This window comes from Narcine bancroftii, chromosome 4 (assembly GCF_036971445.1).
Source record: "Narcine bancroftii isolate sNarBan1 chromosome 4, sNarBan1.hap1, whole genome shotgun sequence".
Classification (NCBI taxonomy): Eukaryota; Metazoa; Chordata; class Chondrichthyes; order Torpediniformes; family Narcinidae; genus Narcine; species Narcine bancroftii.
The window spans coordinates 286,461,610-286,483,323 of NC_091472.1; the positions used below are offsets into that span (position 1 = coordinate 286,461,610).

Here is a 21,714-nt window from a genome sequence, read left to right on the forward strand (position 1 = left end):
TCTTTGATCTCATGCCAATTTTAATCAGAGGTTTCAGTATGGAGTTATCTGGTTTTTTTTTTTGCTATGTATTTGCAACCCAGTTGTATATGAAATCTTTCGCTGTCCTCACCCCCATTGCATGCAATCCCATTTGCATCCAAGTAGGTGGTTCCCCCTCCTCAAATCAGGATCGAAGAAACCCCGACTGAGCTGCTAGATAGAATTCCTTAAAATCAGATAACCTGAAGTTCCCCAAGCTGTAGTCTCATGTCAGTATTTTTTAAAGCTATCCTCGGCACTTTCCTATTCCAGATGAATGTCCTTATGTTATCATTCAACATTTAAAGAAGGATTGTGGTAATGGACTGGCAGAGGTATTGGAGTCTTGGTATGATTTTCATCCACATGCAGTTAACCCTCTCCATTAAGGTGATGGACAGGCCCCTCCATCTTATTTAATCTCCTTCAGTCTTCTCCAGCATAGGAGGTAGTTAAGTTTATATGAAATTTCCAGATTGCTATCAATCTTGATTCCTAGGTATCTCACACCTTCTACATGCCAACTGAAATTACTTTTTCATTAGTATTCTTTGTAGTCACATTTATTCAGTGGCTCAATATTGTACTATAATCCTCCAGTGTGGTAAGTAGTTTTGGCAAAGACACGGCTGGATCCATCAAGTACAGCAATACGTTATCTGTCATTAAGCTTATTTTATGCTCATGAGTCCCTTTATCCCTTTATCTCTTATCTTTCCTCATGAACAAAAGTTTCTCATCAGTAATAGATTTGGTAATGTCCTTGAGGAAAGAAAATCTGTCCTCTTCTGGTCTTGCTTGTATGTGATCCCAGTCCCACCAGAGAGATGAACTCTTGCTTAAATCTCTTAGTTAGGATAAGTAGGAAGGGAAATAAATGCTGACCTATTTGGAATACCACATTTCATGAATAAGTGTGATCATTTTACAACTGTCGAGTAGGAATATAAGATATTCAAAAGTGTATTGTTTAGACCTAAATGCATGAATATGGTACAAACACTTATCATTTTTTGTAAAATTATTGTAGCAACTTCCTTTATAATCGCTTGCAGAAATTAGAATATTCTTGTCTATGACTCATTCAAACAAATTCCTACTAAAGTTGAGTTTTCCATGGTTTATTAAACATTATTATCAGTTGTTATAAGCCATTATACTTTGTTGTTAGATGATGGTCAATAAAAGTAGTTCTAAATTCCTCACCATTCCATAGAACAAAAACTAACTGGTAATTTCTCCAAGATTGTCGAAAATCCAGCTGTAACCTTGGCTTGAAGACTGTTACTATGGAGACATTCAAGGAATATGCAAACAATCTTCTAAGTCACTAAACATAATTTGCTTACAAGAAATACAATTGTAGATTTTTAAAAAATGTTAACTTACAGCCTATTTAACTGAATTTAACTGCTTCATGAAATGTGGGCGTCCCAAATAGGACAGCATTTGTTTCTCTGTCAATTATTTATCATTGCAAATTATTGTGTCAACTGTAATAAATCTTGTAGACATCAGGTGACCTCGTGTTGCAAGCTTCTAAAATGTATTTTAAAAGACACCACTTGCGAGCTTAAAAATGAAACATGTTTATAAACTTTCTTGATTAATGCCGTGGGATATTCATAGATTGTGAATTAATAATAAATATTTTGGTCTTAATGAGGTTTGAATTTTGTTTTAAGATGGTGGTTTATGTGACTAATATGATGATAGATGTGAAGTTAGTTGATATTTGGTGAAGGTTTATCTCTATAGAGAAAGTTTTTTTTCATCTTTTTTTCATGCTACAATTTTTTTTAAGAATTGATTACTGTTTAAGAATTTTTGATAGATAATGTTACTAACTTTACTAATTTTTTATATTAAGTTTGAGTTAAATATATGTTTAATCTTAACTCCGTTTGTTAAATATATGCATTTAAGTTTGATTTAAATATGTTTTTTAAGTCTGATATCTTAGTATTAATTACTTTTCTTTTTGTTAGTATTTTAATCGGTTATGTTTTTGTTTTTTTTTGGTAAGTGGGTTTTTTTCTCACATATATTATTAACTTTATTAATTCTTCACTCTTTATTTTGGGGGAAAGGGGGGGTTGGACTAATTTGAGTTGGGTTATCAATGTGTAATAATTATTGGGGAGGGTATAGTTTATTTAGATTACTGATATTGTATTGTAATTTTATTATTTTATTCTTAATTTTTTTAAATGTAATCCTATATGTTATTCATGTTATAAAATCTTAAATAAAGTTTAAAAAAAATATATATATATTTTGGTCTTTTTTTTTAGAAACTCAATGGCCAAAGTTTCATTGCATGGGTGTCAACTATGTTTCAGCTGATGGTGCTCATTACATGTTCAAATCCCATTGAAGAGCTTGAGGTTGTGAAAGATAACTTTTAAAACTCCTTTAGAAGTTTGCTGAAATAGCTTATCATATGAAAAGAAATATATTGTCCTCTATGCTGTAGATATTTAATCCATTATTCCTTTCAAAAATGCAATGGTCAGTCACGAAACAATGAAGTATTCCCAGCTCTAATGACTATTTCATGAAGGCAGTTCTGATACTTTCTCTTCATTTCTATTAATAACACTTAAAAATAAAATTTAGTCAGTTTACTAGCAATTAACCAGCAGTTCTCCATTTGCTGTCAAAATACTTTTCGAATTAAACAATGCAAAAACTATTAAATTTATACATTCTGCTCCATTGAAAAGTTAGTATGATGTCTAGATTTCTAGTTTATCATCATTGGAATCATCCTGCCAAACCTCTGAAACCTCTTATAAGCTGTCAGTTTTTGCTTAATATTAAAATTCTTGTTTCTGAGCCACAAGGTGGTGGATTCTGAATTCCAAGATTGTTGCCAAATCAGAGATGGTGGTTTTTGGGTGAGATGTTGAACAGGCTTCACCTCTGGTCTTGTGGATGTGAAAAACTGTGACAGTATTTGGACGAGGCAAAGGGAGTTTCTCCGTCAACATTTTCAGCAACTAAATGATAATTTTTCTCAGTGCTGTTTGTGGATTTTGCTACGCAGATATTTGCTGTCATAATTTTCATTTGCTGCAATACTTTTGTGTTTTGTTCTGAAGAGCCTCTTTTAAATATTAATTAATTTTACCTGTTCCCTCTATGTGCATGATTCAAATCCATCTGTATATTTGTTGATGTCAAAAATGGGTAATGATGAGTCAAAATATAGGAAAGAGATTAAAAATCTGGTTGTGTGGTGCCAGAATACCAGTTTTGTTCTCGATATTAGCATAGCCAAGGAGCATATTGTGAACTTTAGGAAGGGAGGTGGCTTTGTTGATGGGACGGGAGTGGAAATGGTCAGTACCTTCAAGTTCCTGGGAGTCAGTGTATGGTGGACCTCTTCTGAAGGCAGCACATTGAGCCAACCATGGAAAAGACACAAATGGTTATATGGTTATAAGTCTGAGGAGATTTAGCTTGTAGAATATTCTATCAAATTACAGGTGCACATTGTAAATTATACTGATTGGTTGCTTGACAGTCTGGTTTGGAAACTTGAGTTCCCAGGAATGCAGAGAGCTGCCCTAAGTGCCAAACCTAGCCAATTCCCCCAGGAATTGTCATGGATGGACCTTCTGTCCAGTGGAGATATCTATGTGAGACACTTCTTGATGAAATGTTCCAGTCCGAAATGACCAATTTTCTTCCACTTACGCTGATTGGCCTGCTAAGTTCCTCCAGCGGTTTGTGTTTTGCTATCCCAAGAAGGCATTCAACATAATAAAGGATCCCCATCACCCTGGCCACAACCTCTTCTTGCTGCTAATTTCAAGAATCTCAAGATTCAAGAAGAGTTTTTGTACATCAGTTATCAGGTTGTTGAAGCTCAATGTACAAATTTAACCATAACATACTCTGGGACTAGCAAAGGATTTGTCTGTATGATTAAACATGACTTTCATCTTTCACTATGTGAATATTTAGTCAAGTCAAATCACCTTTATTTGTTGTTCATTACCATGTTTTGCATGGTAAAGACAAGGTAGTGTTTCTCCAGGTCCATGGAGCAGATTTACATAAATATAAGTTAAAATATTAAGACCTATACAGTAAAAATCCACAGTACCCTATCTATATATATTCTGGGAATTCAGGAGCCTGATGGCTTGAGGGGAAAAAAATTGTTGCCCAAACTGGGTGTGAGGGCCTGAGTGCTACGGTACTTCCTACCAGATGGCAGAAGGGAGAAAAATTTACATAAGGGGTGTGTGAAGTCCTTCACAATGTTTATTGCTTTCCTTATGCATCAAGTGTTGTTGTAGATGCCATTCATGGTAGGAAAAGAGACCCCAATGATCTTTTCCGCTGTCTTTACTATCCTCTTCCGGGTCTTGGGTCTGAGGTGGTACAGCCAGATGGTGATGCAGATTGCACAGGATGCTCTCAATACTTCCTCTGTAGAATCTAGTGAGGATGGAGGGTGGAGATTAACTTTCCTCAGCCTTTGCAGGAAGTAGAGGCGCTGCTGGGTTTTCTTGGCTATGGAACTGGTGTTATTTATCTATCCTTTTATATTTATCTATTTTTTCTGTTTTGGCGTAGTGTAGCTTGTCCATCTTTTTTAACTTTATTTAGTATTTTTTCAATAAAAATAAACAGCCATTTACAGAATAAGTAGTCTAATAATAAAACAACAAAACAAACCCATCCCCTCCCCCCCCCCCACAACAGATCCCTAAAGGGAAGCATTAAAAATAAATAAAATCTTTCAGTAATTTACAAAAAAAATCATAATTATTATGTAAATTATGTTATTTTCTCCATATAGATACACGACTTCAACTCATTATGCCATCGAACTACATTTAACTCCGCTTCATCTTTTCAAGACATAGCAATACATTTACGAGCAACTGCCAATGTTAGATGAATAAACGCTGTCTGAAACTTATCCAACCCCAAGTCCACTAACGGAGTAAAATAACCTAACAAAAATATTTTTGGATCTAAAGTAGCTTGTGCATCTTGTGCACCTATGTGGCTGCAGCAAGGTATGTCTATACAGATACTCCCCGACTTATGACCGTAATTCAGCCAAAGGACATATGGAATGGACGTATGTCAGAATTGCGTACATTTGTATTGCCCTAATGATATTGAATTCACACCCTTAACTCTCACGCACACGCCAACCAAGTTCCAATACGCGAACTGCGCTTGCGCCAACCGAAGACTCGTGCATGCACACAGGAATAAAGATGGCTGTGCCCAGCCTACGGACCCTGGGACGCTGACTATCAAGGTAAGTATACACATTTTGGCTCTTACAGTTTGTCAAATGCAATATAAACCATGTAAAATTTATATTTTTTCTTTATATTCTTAACAAATTTTCTGTCATTCGTGCGGATGGATTTACGTCGCAAAGATCATTAGTTGGGGAGTACCTGTATATGACAACAAACTCATCATCATTGCAATGCCTTTGATACAATAGAGCTGCCCAAACCCACACTAAACCTTATGTGCAAACATATTTGCTTAAAGTCAAAACCAGTAATACATATTCTTTTATTAGATATTTGTACCTGCATGGACAGGGTGATATGTTTTTTGATCTACGAGGATAGCAGATCTGTCACAGAAGAGTGAATTGGCTCGGCCTTTATTTTCTTGAATTGAGAGGATTGTGAATAGAAATAATTGAAATGTACAAAATCAGCCTAGAAAGGTTGAAAGAGGGAGAAAGTTTCTCTGAATGAGCAATCTTGAACAAGGTCCAAGCTCAAAATAAGTTATTGGTCAAATGTAATTAAATAAAGAGGAGGAGGGGGTGAATCTTTGGAGTCTCCTATTCTGGAGCACCTTGGAAATTCGGAGATTGAATTAATTCAAAATCAAGATTGTTAGGCCACTCTCCTCCCATCAATTGTTTTTTTTTAAATATAATTGCCCAGTAATATATGGATAAAGCAGCACCTCAGAGCTAAAATCGGATCCATTGGTTTCGTGTCTGTTTCGTTTATACTATGTGGTTTGGCTCTGGCGCGCCTTCAGTAGGTTGGCACTGAATAGAACAGTAGAGCTAACTGTTGTGGGTGCTCCCTTGTTTGATTTTAGGAGTGACGAATTTGGCTGAACTTTGGACCAGATTGTTGTGACTGCCCCTGCTGCTGCTCAGGGTTACAATATTTCATGGATGTTCATTTTAGAGCTCTCATCTATAAGAACAAAAGTCATAGGTGCATAAATAAGCTATTCAGCCCATCGAGTTTACCCCATCATTTAATCATAAGTTGATCCATTTTCCCACTCAGACCCACTGCCTGCCCTTCTCCCCATAAAGGGCCCTGGCTAATCCAGAAACTATCAATCTCTGCCTCAAGCCCCTCTTAACGATTTTACAATTATTAGTTTGAAAAAAGCTATAAAATATATGGGAGAATTTGCATAAAATGGGATCTCTGTCAGTCAGGCCATTCATGACCTGGGGAGCCATGTGTTAAGAAGATGGGATTCATTAGATGACAGAGGTTGGTGGGTAACAATTGACAAGATACAGTATTTATTTGACCTGCTGTTATGAAACTTTCTTGCACCACGCCCTCTCATTGATATATCTCTCCTCCTTCATTTTTGTGCATTGAGCAGTTGGGGTTTGGAATATTTTGTGTTGCAGCCATACATAATTTGCATCAGCCCTGACTTGAATCTGCAACTGACAATATTTAGGTGATAGAATCAACATTGGTCCATTGTGAACAAATGGAATAAAATCTTCTATCACAAAGTCAATTAAACTTTATAGGGAATAATGATCAATTCAGGGAGGAGGGAAGGGTGGGTGAAAACAGGTTACGCAGGTTCAGTTCCGTGACAATAGTTAATATTTAATTGAATAACTATAATGTCTGACATGTCAAAAATCTTCCATTTGAGCATAGAGCAATTTAAAATCAAAAATATGTTTTTCGCTAAATATGGAAAGATAGCAAATTGTGGTGAGCTAAGTAGGAGGTAGACGAATAACAGGAGGTGGAAGAGGAGAGCTGGTGAGCAGAAACAGAAAAAGTCGATATTAATGCCATCTGGTTTAACGATTCATTGGAATTCTACATTTAATTCAGAAAGCATTCCAATTTAAAAAGAAACTAAAATGCATGGTAAAAATTGCAGCATGAATATAGAGAGAAACAGTCCCTTTGGAATTGGTTGAAAATTCTCAATTTGGCTATTGAAAGTTGTTACTGCTGATCTAAACTTTCACCTTGCACAGTTAATTATATTTTTAAGTTTTTGTCCCTCAAGCTGATTTGCAGAGAGAATTTAAATTTGCATCTCTATTTCTATTAATGTATTGTAATATATGTATATATGTAGTGGGCTTGTATGTTTGAATTTGGAAAACTTGATCAAAACATTGGTTTATAATGAGCTGAGTGGAGAATGGTAAATCATACACTGGATTTGGACGGGCCAGTCAGGGTTTGCAGCTTTCATGCTATCATTTGAGTAATTCTGACATGGAATATTTGTAAAGAAGCATTTTGATGTAATTTATATTATGTTTTATTTATTTTATTTAATCCAAAAGTGAGGTAGAACAGAGGTTTCTTTATGAGCCTTGTTTAAATGATCAATTCCGCCAATTTTTCCATTTCGAGATTATTTTCTTTGAATGTCATTGGAAATGTACCTTTTTTAAAAAATTGCTTTAAGTGTGACAGTTTTTCACTATTAGAATAAGATGGTCTGTTCTTACCTGGTCCAAATGCAGAGAGCTTATCTTTCTGTCTTGAAATAGTTTGGACACTGGCATAATGCTGAGGAAGTTCTAAATCTGAAATCGTTGACAGACAGCAAAGTCCGACTCTCATGCCGTTGTAGCTCTAAGAAATTTTTCTTCGAACAGTTGTGGGGAAATGAAATGAAGGAAGAAAATCAGAATATATTTAGATTATTGAAGTTATTTTAAATGAAAAAAATAGGTAAAAGAACTAAAAATGTTTCTAATTAATTAAAAACAAGTTCTAACTAATATACTGTATGTAATTAAGTTTGCATCCCATGCAGTATAAAATCAAGCATGGGCAAGTTGGATAATTATGATTCTTTTTTTTAAAATCCAGCTTTTATTAATTACATGATATTTGAATCATGTGTTTAGACTGTGCATGGAATGTTTCTTAATGATCTGTATTTAAGGTTGTTTTATTGAAGAATTAAACTTTTATCTGTTAATCAAAAGAGATTGTATAAATGGAATGACCATTTTAAACTTATTAGAAGAGCAAACCAAAAATTTAATATACTTCATTCAAGCTTGGTTCACTTGCTAACGTTATTATTTCTGTATTGATCCCAATTGAGTATTGTACTGATTTTCTTAAACTGATTAAAGCTAATTTCTCACAAATACATAAAAACTGATAAATTGGTTATTGATCTTTCTGAGAGTTTCTTTTTATATATATGATAATAATTTCTATTTTGTAAATTGTATTGTAAATTGTACTCTAAATAAATCACACTGAAAGTTTCCTGAGACATGTGATCACACTTGTATTTGTCAGAAAGCATAACACACTGAAGTCTGCAGACACTGTGATTGAAGTAAAAACAAAATGCTGGAGAAATTCAGCAGGTCAAACAGTATGTAATGCCCTTCATCAAAGTATGAGCAAATTGTACAAAATGTAGGCAGGTGCCTGATTAACATGTCGCAAAGAGTGTCACTTTATTCATATTGTAATCTATTAGAAATTTCTGGATTTGAATTCTAATTGATATTTAATACTGAATTAAATAACTAAAGAGTTTGTGTTTTATTTTAGGGTAGCGAATGACGTCTTTTCATGAATATCAAAGAATTAAATTGAGGCATTGATTTTTAAAAATCTCGTTACATCTCACTACCTCGGCAGAATGGAAGAATACTCAAATATCAAGTGTAATTTGGGGACAGCTGATAAAGCAACATTGATAATTAGCGGTGGCCATGAATCTCAAAGTAGTGGACATGTGCAAGAACTTTTCCATGAAGCTGCGCAGGTGAATTTCTCCATTTAATATCTCTTGTAATCTCTTTGAGGAAATTTTCACTATGGTTATATTGGGCAGGAAGCAGGTAGGTGGATCTAGTGGAGTTTCACTGAAATCGGTGCAGACTAGAAAGGCTGATATGTAATTGTTGTATGGTATATGGTTTAAATCCAGAGGATAATGTAATAGAAAATGGTTTGCATTCATGCTGTACCTTTCAGAACATTCAAGGTTAAAGTTGGCCAAGTTGCTTTGAACTCTATTTACTGTTGGATTTGAGGAAATGTAACTGCTAGTTTGTGATTAGCATTGTGCTATTGATCTGCTTTAGTAATATTGAGCGAGCGATGGGTTTTCCAAAGAAACTAGGGGCAAATCAAACAATTTTGTACCAATCTTTGAGTATAAGGATGGCCACTCTATTATTGCCACATCTGGAATTTATCGTATTAAAAGGTAATTTTTTGGCTATTATTAGTAGATTTTGATATCTTCAGTGAAAGGGCTGAAGCGCTGATATTTCTTCAAACCAGCTGTGAGATGGAGATGTGGATTTCTGTGAGGAGCTTGAAAATATATCTGAAAATGCAGGGTTTTGAGTCTTCCAACATTTTCTATATCAGAACTCCTTAACTTTAACAGTTTCTGATGTCTCATCCATAGCTGAATAAGGCAAGACATGGTTAAATCTGATAGCCAACAAAAGTTTGAGCATGCAGTTGCCTTGTCCATTTTGTGGATTTTTCCTGAAACTTAAATGAAAAATTAAAATTTAGAACTTGTAGCACATAGATAATGTATTGAAGTTTCTATAAAATATGTTAGATATCACAATGTCTGCACAGTTTTTGCAGAAATAAACTTTCTTTTAAATGTAAAATGTGAAAAGTGAAACAGTATATATTATTAATTAAAAAATTTACCTGTAGTCCTTTAATCAAAGGAAACGAGATGGGGCCATAGCATGAACACTGTCCACAGATATTTGATGAACTTAGTTTAACCAAGTCAGCAACTTCTCATAATGAATGTTATCTCATACATTGTTAGCTGAGTTACAAAGGATATACCAGTACTAACATATGTGGGCCATCTTGTTTATGCACAATTATGTTATTTCAACATTTCCATTCATTAAAAGTTTCCATTAAACATTCTCACATATTTCATGAATGTGAGTCTATAGATGTTTAGATAACATGATATTTCAGTTTTTGATTCAAGATATGAGCTGTATTTGAGCACACTTGAAAAAGTTGGATTTTATGTGACCTTGCAATCAGAATAGAAAATTTGAATCTTCTTTATATCTTAGTTATTTGGTTTAAGAACAGCTGCAGAAAAGAAATTAAATGGTTTCTTGATACTAATCGAAGAATGGTGCTGATTTATCAATCAGGTATCACAGCCCCACGTAAAGCCTTGGTGGAAAGTTAAGATATTTGTCTGGGAACCAGTGCTATTTGGAACATGGGATGGCGTATTCACAACTTGTATCATAAATATTTTTGGAGTGGTTCTTTTCCTTCGGACTGGGTGGCTTGTGGTAAGTATTATTATTTTGTACAACTTTTATAACTGTGTGGACTTTAAGATGTGGAGCTTTGAATTGGGGCATTTGGCTCTTCTAAGAAAGCATTGCACAATCGATGTGACATTAGCTTTCTCATGTGGAATCAATCAGTTTTGAAAATGCACACTAAAGAATTTTGTACAAGCATCAATAAGATTGAGAGCAGCACAAATAAGTACCGTTTAAAAACTACTGATTTCTTTTCCAAAGCAAGTCAAAATTTGGCATTTTGGAAGAAAATGGTTGGATGTGAACTGCCTGTTTGAATTTTGTGACCTGACTTGTAGCATGAAGAGAACTGATGCTGAATTTGATAGAACATTTTCATAAACATGCACTACTCAAAGGTACACTTTAGAAGCAAAAACACACAGGCACTCTGGGAACAGAAGGATGAAATGGATGAATGGTTCTGTTTTGAAAGTTTTGATATTTTCTTTCCACATTTATTTTTGTTGGGTATAAGCCCGCCCTCTGCTGGTCATCATGACAACCACGTCATGATGTCACCCATATATAACCCTGTGTGTCAGTAGCAATGTTGGTCTAATAGAAGTAAAGGATGAGAAGGCATCACGACTCCGAGTCTTAATTGTGTAAGTGTATACACAACAGTGGTGACGAGGAACAAAACGAACCCAACACATACTTCATGCACCAACCGTGAGAAGGAAAACAACAGAAGAAAGGTAAAAAACAACTACCTAACGACCCCAACAAATTCCCGCCAAAATAGTGGAGGAAAAGTTTGGGGAATTCAAGCGAAGTGGAATAAAGTTGGGGGAACTACGTAGAATGGTTTAACCACTACTGCGTGGCCCACAATATTGTGGAAAATCCAGTAAACCACAAACATGCCGCCTTCCTCAGTATAATGGGTAGCAAAACATTCGACCTCCTTAAGACCTTGCTGTTCCCAGAGGATCCAGGGCCGAAGACATTCAACTCATTATGCACAGCTCTAAGAAATCATTTAAGCCCCAAACCACCAGTTGTGACACTGACATTTCGAGCAGTTTCTATATCAGGCACTACGAGACACAATAGTGATTGAGCCGGCAAATCGTCAAGCAACGCAAAAATTATTGGGAATGGATCAAGACGTTATGTTACAGAGGAAGTGTTTTTGGTTGCTATTATTTGTATTGTACTTGGACTGTACATTTTCCAAACACTTTGATTCTATCTCCTGTATCAGATCTTAGTTATTTCAGTTGTTTTAACCGGGAGGCATAGTAGCAAGTTTTCCTTTATAGGTAACGGAATTAGGGACACCTCTGCCCCTGTGTCTAACTTCATTTTCGGGGTGTCTGTTTATTTTTAGCTATATAAAGATTGCTGTGTTTCCTCCATTTATTCCTTGGAAATTATATACCCATTAAATCCTCGTTGAACTGCCTGCAGCTCTGAAATGGCAGATAAAAACTTGGATGTTGTCTGGGTCAACCAGACCTACTAGCCGAGAGGTCTTCCCGGCAACAATGCTTCTGCTGTGGGAAATACAAGCACCGACCAGAAAACTCTTTCTTCAATAGATTGTAAATGTCTGCTTCTAAAGTGCCGGTGGACTGCAAATAAAAAGGAACTAAAATCAAAACAATTGCACGGAGAGAGAGAGACAGAGACAGAGAGAGAGAGAGAGTGTGGGGGGCAACCTAGCAATGATGATGATAAGAGGCCAACGACTGACCTTGAGTGGCGGAGCACTCAGGCTCCTGAGATTTCAGTCCGAGGAATAAATTGAGGAAACACAGCAATCTTAATATAACTAAAAATAAACAGACACCCCCGAAGATGGAGTTAGACACAGGGGCAGAGGTGTCCCTAATGCCGTTACCTATAAAGGAACGCTTGCTACTATGCCTCCTGGTTAAAACAACTGAAATAACTCTAAGATCTGTTACAGGAGATAGAATTAAAGTGTTTGGAAAATGTACGGTCTAAGTACAATAAAAACAATAGCAACCAAAGACACTTGCTCTACATTGTAGATACACAGGGACCAACACTTTTCAGAAGAATCTGGCTACAACCCATTCCCCTAGACTGGCTGGAAATCGGTTCAATACTAAATGTAAACCACACAGATACTTCTCAGCTAGAACTTGACCAAATCCTCAACAACTACGCAGTGATTTTCCAACAAGGATTGGGGAAAATCAAAGGTGTTCAAGCCAAACTGCAATTAAAAGATAATGCAGAACCAAAATTCTTCAAAGCCAGAACAGTCCCATTTGCTATGAAAGGGAAGATTGAGGCTGAATTAAACAATACAGCGTTTGGGCAGCGCCCATCGTACCGTACAAAAAGCAAAGGATGACATTTGCATTTGCGGCCATTACGAAGTCACCATCAATCCATCACTCAAAATACCCAAACACCCAATGCCCAAGGCAGAAGAATTGTTCCAAGCACTAAACGGAGGGCAAAAATTCACAAAACTAGATTTGTCACAAGTGTATCGATAGATAGGATTGTACAATAAAAATCAAGGGAATATGTGACAATCAATACCCACTGAGGACTATTCATCTATACACGCTCTCAGTAACGTACCTTGGGTTTACAATTGACAACGAGGGGGTGCGAATGAATCCAACAGGAAAAGAAGCCATTCGCAAGGTCCCATACTCAACCAACAAATCGGAATTACTGTCCTTCTTGGGACTTGTTAATCACAACCGAAAAATATCCCTTATATGTCTACCCTATTCAACCCACTTAACCAATTACTCAAGAAAGATCAAACATGGTATTGGAATACAGAATCTAAGAATACAGTCGATCAACTAAAGGAAATACTAATGTCAACAAATAAGGTGTTGATCGACTAAGACCCTAGTAAAGAAGTTACACTGGCCGTGGATGCTTCACCAGTGGGATTAGAAGCAGTACTATCCCAAATCACAGAAAAAGGTGAGCAACCAGTAGTGTATGCTTTGCAAACATTAACCACATGCAAATGCAATTACGCCCAACTAGAAGAAGAAAGATTGGCAATAATTTTTGGTGTTTAAAAAAAAATAAAAAATTCCACCAATATCTTTATGAAAGAAAATTCACCCTGATCACAGACAACAAGCTTCTTAATTTAATCCTGGAGCCACCAAGGTATACCAGTATTAGCTGCAGCTAGAATTCAAAGATGGGCCATGCTACGTGGCATATAACTATGGTATAAAACATAAACCAGGAACACTCAACAGCCATGCAGATGCCTTATCACACATGGTGCTACCCGAGACAGAACGAGAAGAAATTACTAAATGGAGAGCAGAGGCAGCAGCTGTCAACCAAGAACAACTTCAACAACTGCCCATTATAGCCCAGATGATTGAAAAGGAAACCTGAAAAGAGGCAACATTAAACAAGATCCTATATTTCACCCTTAATGGGTGGCCTGAATCTGAAGTCATTCCAGAAGATCTAAAACATTACCACACATGCCGCCATAAACTATCAGGCGAAGAAGGAGGTTTACTATGGGGTACCTGTACAATTATTCCAGCCAAATGGCAAACTACCATGTTATTAGAACTGAACCACCACCATCTGGGAATGATACGAATGAAGGCACTGGCCCAGATGCATGTCTGGTGGCCCTCCATAGACAGAGACATTGAAGCAACAGTAAGAGAATGCAAAGTATGTCAGTCAATGCAGCCAAAAATGCCACAAGCTGAAAGTAACCCACGGAAATGGCCATCCAAACCCTAGCATCAGATTCATGTAGACTTCACTGGACCATTTGGGTGAAACTTTCCTAATAGCTGTGGATGCACACTCCAAATGGCCAGTAGTTTCACAGCTGAAAAGCACCAAAGCAGATCCCACGATTGACTGTCTATCTTTGCCACTTACGGATTGCCTCATGAGTTAGTTACGGACAATGGGCCTCAATTTACATCAGAACATTTTTTTAAATTTATGCACGACAACAATATCAGACAAATTTCTCCACACCCTATCACCCAAGTACTAATAGGAAGTCAGAACGTTTTGTACAAATAATCAAAAAAGCAATGAAAATCATGAAAGTTCTCAATGCCTTCTGGACACAAAAAATGCAGATTTCCTATTGGGGTACAGAAACGTACGGCATTTTACCACAAAACACACCCCAGTATAACTAATTTATTATACAGGAATAGCAGAAACACCAGTTTGTATTGGCAAATATCGGAAACATAGACGAAACCCCCATGAATGTTCACATGATAGGCAATGGAACAGTGGAATGGAAAGGTGTTAAAACTGTGCAAACCAGAAGTACAGGCCACGAAAAGACCAGGTTTATTGTGGTGTTATCGTGCACAATGGGACAAAGTTAAGAACCATGGTAATCCTCAAATGCAAAATTAAACTGAAAATGAAATTCCCTGCAGGTATTTTTGTGCATTTTCATGAAAAAGAATGGATGGATGAAAATGGTGTAAAACTATGGATAGACAATGTGTGTGTGGAATATAAATTGTTCACAATCACTACTCTGGAGACAAAGTCTTGGAGAACAGTTTCAGCTTTATTTCGGGTCTGTAGAGCTGGGTGTCTCTTAGTCCCAAGGCACACCAGAGGTCCAGAATCATCACTCTTTGGTACAGTCCCGCGCTCAACATCACCACACCTTCATTTAGTATCTTCCAATCGGAATTTCAAAACATTACAACCTTCCCCTTTTCCCTTCCATCCCTGCAGATACCACACTGTTCCTCCCTCATCATACATCGCATGTTATGTTAATTAGGCAGTCCCATCCTTAGGGGCGTCTAAGTTAACATTCATGTCTTTATTAAGCAAGCACAATGGTGACTATGGGGTACCCTAGGTCACTGTGCCAGTCCAAACCAGATTCCTTCATCCTTAAGGTTTCTGATAAGAAAGGGGCCCACTAGTTAATGCTGTCTATTTTCATGCTCTAATCTACATATTTCGCATTCCATCACCTTCACAGAGCGGTGCTAGTTTAATCATCTTCAGCCATTTTTCACATGTGGAACAGGTGGTTTATGCAAAGAACAGAGTTTGCTGGTCTGGGATATGTTTTGTAGCTACTTAATTGAGAACACTAAAAGTAGATTGGCACTGGCGGTTATCCCAGGTGGTTTGATGTCTATATTGCAACCTTTCGATGTTCTCTTGAACAAGCCATTCAAAGACCATGTGCGCAAGGAATGGATGTCAAGTGCAGAAAAGTTGTTTACAAAGGCAGGGCAATGCGTGTTGCATCATTTGATATGCTATGTAATTTCGTGCTCAAGGCATGGGACAAAATTAAAGTAGAGACTGATTAAAATCATTTAAAAAGGCTGTACCTTGTGCAATTGATGGCACGGAAGATGATTTATTGTGGGACGCTGACGACGAAGCTGAAACCCCCTCAACAGATACAGGGACCCATAGGATGACTGTTTAAACAGTGAGAATATGGATGTGCTTGCTGTCATATTTGCTTCGTCAATGATAGTGAGGGTGATTTTGAAGGTTCTAAATATATTGTTATTTTCAGACAATTACTGCGATTTTAAAGGGTACTAATTGTGTTGTTGGCTTCATTAAAAAATATCAATGAAAATCTGTTGCAGTCGGGCTTTCTTTTTGGTTTTTCAAGCGTTGACTTGCATGCCGGATCAGTGCAGATTGGATTTTGAGTTGAATTTAAGGACTCAAAAGTATATCCGGTGTATAACTCGACCCCAGTTTTTTGGGTTTTACAACTTGACTTGTACATCAAAATATATGGTATTGCACAAAATTTACTGTGGTCTACCTGAAGGCCATCAGCAGAAATTTCTCAAATGCTCCTTACAATCAGAGAAACAAAAGAGAGTCCCTTCAGAGTCACTGAGTGTCCATGGCTTCATCTGAAGTGCTCCTGCAGCCACCCAGCCTTCAGTCTAAACCATCTGCAACCTGAGCTCCAGATCCAAACCTCTGAAGTGATCAGGAAGTCCTCAGCACCCTCTGAACCATCTTGCATCTCGGTTCCGATTCCTGGTACCTCTTCAGCTAGTCTCAAGCTAGTTTCCAGGAGTTCACAGCCTGGCGTGAATCCCTTGACTGCAGCCCACAGCCTGCATGGGTTCCTCATCTGGTGTCACCCACAGCTCGCCGCCTGTGTGTTCTTCAGCCTCCGAGCCCCTCGCTGTTCTTCTGCCTTGGTCACCATCTCATGGATCATCTCCTCTGCTTCTCCCTCTCAAACGAGGAAGGTGGTCTCCCATTTCCTGGTGCCCTGCGCCAGGCCTCTGCAACCCTCGTGGCTGCTGCAGAACGTGGATGCTACCATCTTAAGTCCAGACCTCGTGGTCACAGAATTTTAAAATAAACCATTGTCATCTCCTTTAACAGGCCATTTAAAGCCTGTACGGAGCCAATGGCAATTGGATGAGGCCGTTGGACTCCATGGGGTACACTGTGTCTCCACTTCCTATTCTCCACAGGTGTTATTTTGGAGGAACAGTGGTCAGCCACGATATTTTTTTTGAGTGAAATAATTTGAAAGGGAGGTTGCATTGGTGAGAAGAAGCTCAAGTGTGAAAAAACATTGACAGGTACCTGTCACATTTGTGGCCCGAAATGTGAAGTTAATAAAACATCGAACACAAGTTTTATCAGGTAAACTTCTCCGTTGTCTTTATTTTCCAGTTTCCTTTGTTCTCCTGCTTGTGCTCTTATCTCTCTCTCATACCACGTGACTTACGGTACATCTCATGCATATTCATTATCATGACATCCCTCCTTTAATCAGAAATAAACTTTACCTTCACTTACCAATATCCCTCGGAAACCTACAAACATCGTAACTAATGGTAATGCTATAACTCAACTACATAAAATTTACTTCCTACAGCACTCATACATGCACTTTATGATATAAGATTAAATACTGTCCCAAAGTTCTTATTAAAACTATGGCACAAAGTCTTCGTATCGTTTGGGCACTTTCCGGTTTCGTTTCGGCCTGCCTGCAATATTGTCGTCGCTTCTCGGTTGTTCACTCTCAGCGTCGGAAATATTGCTCGCCACGGCTTCGGGTGTTTCTGGCGCTCTAGTCACTTCATCAGGAGTGCTGGTAACTGCCTCTGGAACATCATCAGGTCTCTCAGTTTCAGCATCTCGTATTGGCCTTTCAACCTCTTCGCTCGATGTATCTCTGGACTGGTACCTTTTTACACCTGATACATTTCTCTTATACAGGACTCCAGTCGGAGACTTGACTATCACCATACTGCCACTTCTGGATACGACAGTATAGGGTTGATGGTAATAAGGTGTATCTAGCTTACCACCAGTTTCATGCCTCACTAGAACATTATCTCCTGGCATGATGTCTGAGTACTTGGCTCCACATTTCGAATCTGTGTACAGCTTTGCTGCACCTTTCTTTTCAGCATCGTGGTCCCTCATCTCCTGGTCGTCTCAGATTTCCTTTATTTCTGGCATTTTTGTGCGGATTTTTCTCCCAAAAAATGCTTCTGCAGGACTTTTTCCAGTGGTTGCATGAGGCGTTGCTCGATAGACAGCCACATAAGATAGCAATGCTTCTCACCAATTTTGTCCTTCAGCGTGTGCAATCCTCAATTGTTTTTCAATGGACTGATTTTGTCTCTCTACTTCTCCGTTGGCTTGCGGCCATTTCGGAGTTACTTTATGATGGTGGATACCTGTGGTCCTCATGTATTCCGCAAATGTCTCTGAAATGAATTGTGGACCATTGTCAGAGTATAATGTAACAGGTAATCCATATCTTGCGAATATCTCTGCTAACGCTTGTATTGTTTTTTCAGTGGTTGTGGACTTCAACAACACGTACTATAGTATCTGCTGTAGTAATCTATCACTACCATAATTGATTCACCCGTCGGTAAAGGTCCAATAAAATCAACAGCTATGTCGATCCATGGTCCTGTCGGGAGTTGCATACTCCGGATCGGTTCTGGCGGATTACTCCTACTTGTGATTTGACATCCGTGACAAGTTTTAACAAATTTCTCTGCGTCCTTATCACAACCTGGCCACCATACCTTGGTCCTGAGGTTTTGCTTGGTACCAACAATACCTAGGTGTCCTTCATGCGCTAAGGATACGATCTTCGGTCTCAATCTTTGCGGTATCACCAATCTGGAACCTCTTAATACAGACTGTCCGATGCAACAAAGTTCATCTCTAATGGGAATGTAAGCCTTGTGAGTACACTTGTCCCATTGTCCACTCTGTATGCATTCTCTTACTTCCATGAGTTCTGGATCACGTTCGGATTTTCTCTCGACTTCCTTCGTAGTCACAGCTTTCGGTGTCGACTGAATAGCTACGAAGCGTACAAAGCTTTCTGTTTCTGTTCCCAATTCTGACTTGGATTCTGGACCACCATCCTTCACCAATCTGGACAGCGGATCTGCAATGTTTGTTTTCCCTGCAATGTGGATCACTTTATATTTGTAGGGTTGTAGTCTGAGTACCCATCTCTCTATTCTGGCACATGGTTTGGATCTAGGTGCATAGATCACCTCTAATGGCTTATGATCTGTGATGAGTTCAAATTCAATGCCGTATAAATATGCATGGAACCTCTCACAGGCCCATACAAGTCCGAGTGCTTCTTTCTCTGTCTGAGAGTATCTTCTTTCCACATCTGATAATGATCTGCTGGCATAGGCAATGATTCTTGGTCCTCCATCATGCATCTGGACCAATACTGCTCCTAAACCAACCGGGCTGGCATCTGCTATGACTTTGGTTGATGCCGCCGGATCATAATATCCAAGAATTTTTGCATCTGTCAGGCTTTGCTTCAGCGCTGTGAACGCTTTCTTCTGCTCAGATCCAAAATGAAATGGTACACCTTTCCTGGTTAGTTTCCTTAGTGGTTCTGCCACTGTAGCAAAATTAGGAATGAACTTTGCACAAAAATTAACCAATCCCAGGAAACTCCTCACCTCTGTTGCATTCTGAGGTGCACGTGCCTCTGCAATAGCTTTCACCTTGGCCTCTGCAGGGTTTAGTCCTTCCCGTGTAAGTCTGTGTCCCATGAAGTCCATTTCTGACACACCGAACTGGCACTTGTTTCCATTCACGGTAAGGCCTGCCTCCTGTAGTCTAGATAGTACACGCCTCAACTGTTTGTCATGCTCTTCCTTCGTTGGTGCATGGACTATGATGTCGTCAGAAATGTTGGCAACTCCAGGAATGCCTTGAATCATTCGATGGATTTCATACTGGTAGATCTCCGAAGCTGCATTAATTCCAAATGATGGTCTCTTGTAACGATACAATCCACAGTGAGTCACAAATGTTGTTACATCTTGGGAACCTGGATCCAGCTCTAATTGATGATAGCCCCATTTCAGATCAATTTTTGAGAATACCTTGCTGGTAGTTAGTTCTTGAAGTATTTCCTCCACTGTTGGTATAGGGTGTCGTTCTCTAATTATAGCTTCATTGGCCATTCTCATGTCAACACATAGTCTTATGTCACCCTTTGGTTTGGGCACAATCACTACGGGACTGACCCATTGTGTCGAATGTTCCACCGGTTCAATAATGTCTTGTTCGATCAATTCTTTAATTTTGGCTTCGACTTTACCACGAAGTCCAAACGGAGTTCGGCGCATTGGTTGTGCCTTGGGTTTGACCGTTTCCTCTACCGCTAGCTTCAATTGTCGACCTTTCAGCTTTCCTACTCCTTGGAAGACTGCGGAGAATTCTTGCTTCATATCCTCGTATGACTGAATTGAATTGACACAAGCTCCAATATGAAGTATTGCCAGGTCTTGCGCTGTGCTTCTACTCAGCAATGGTTCTCCCCTCTCTTCTATGACCATAAACTCTGCTTCGGTGTACTTATCTCCAGCTTCAACAGTTGCAGTAAAACATCCAATGGTCTGCAATGGCTTGGTTGCTGTGTATGGATACAGTTTCTTGGAACACTTCTTTGAGGTACAGATGATCTTTTTCCTTTTCAATTTCTCCCATAAATGTCGATCAATCACATTACTGTCACTGCCTGAGTCTACAATGACCTGCACTGTCACTCCACCAATGATCACTGGGACCTTCTCATGATGTATATCATTCAACGTAAATTGGTAACACCTCTGTTCCTCCTGGGTATCATCATCGTCACCGTCTATCTGGCGAATGGTATCTTTCTTTCCAGGATACTTTCCTTTCTCCCAGGCTTTGCCTTTGGAAGTTGTACTCTTCCTCTTCTGGTCTGCATTGGACTTGCTTTTGCACTTCTTTGGAAAGTGGTCCTTACCTCCACCCTTTCTGCAAACTTTGCCTTTGGCCGGGCAATATGGGTCTTTTCCAAAGTGACCTCGGTTTCCACATCTATAACACTCCACGTCCTGTGTCGACGTATATCTTGGCTGATTATGGCGATGTGAGAGCCTCTTAATTTGCTGGCTTGAGTTGTCTTTCAGGGTCATAGTATGAAATTGCCCTTCAACAGCCTCTAATGCAGCAGCAATGGTTAAAGCATCGGTGAGTTCCAACTCACTCCCTCTTTCTAGTAGACGTCTTCTGAGTGCTGTATGACTTGATCCAATAATTGGTTGTCCAAATCAGCTTGCATGTAATTGCATCCAACAGCTAGCTGGCGTAGTCTCGTCACGTACTGAGCAATTGTCTGGCCATCTTCTTGTCTCGTTCTCCGCCATTACAAATGGCGTTGAAATGTAGCATTCGGTGTCACTACATAGTGTGCATTTAATGCATCTACTGCTTTCCGGTACTCATCCTTTCTTCCAGTATTCAAAAGTGTCTTAAATGTTTCCCGAACTGCGGGACCAGCAGTGAAAAGAAGTAACGCCCTTCTCTGCGCTTTTTGTTCAACCGTACCGGTATCTAGAAATAGGCCACGACTGTCGGCGTAGGATTCAAATTCTTCCAGCCATGCCTTCCACTTCACACTTACAGTGCTTGCATCACCCGTTGGGTCAAAATGAGCAATTCCACTATGTGTTAGAAAGTCACCGTCTGCCCCAGCCATGAGGAAATATTCCAGCCCCAAAAGTACTGAGTCAAAGAGAAAATTCTTATCACCTTGAAGTTCTCTGTAATCCTCTGTAATCTTGTTTAGTCTTTAA

The 21,714-nt window shown here is 38.6% G+C and overlaps 1 protein-coding gene across 1 annotated transcript in view; it reads left to right on the plus strand.

Annotated features, from left to right (window-relative positions):
• The window catches only part of slc12a8 (solute carrier family 12 member 8), a 130,707-nt gene that overhangs the window by 6,796 nt on the left and 102,197 nt on the right, over positions 1-21,714 (plus strand). Inside the window, exons 2-3 of the mRNA XM_069930521.1 lie at positions 8,844-9,060; positions 10,451-10,597. Of these exons, the coding sequence (XP_069786622.1) occupies positions 8,935-9,060; positions 10,451-10,597 (273 nt within the window). The 5' untranslated portion in view covers positions 8,844-8,934. The remainder of the gene's footprint in view (positions 1-8,843; positions 9,061-10,450; positions 10,598-21,714) is intronic.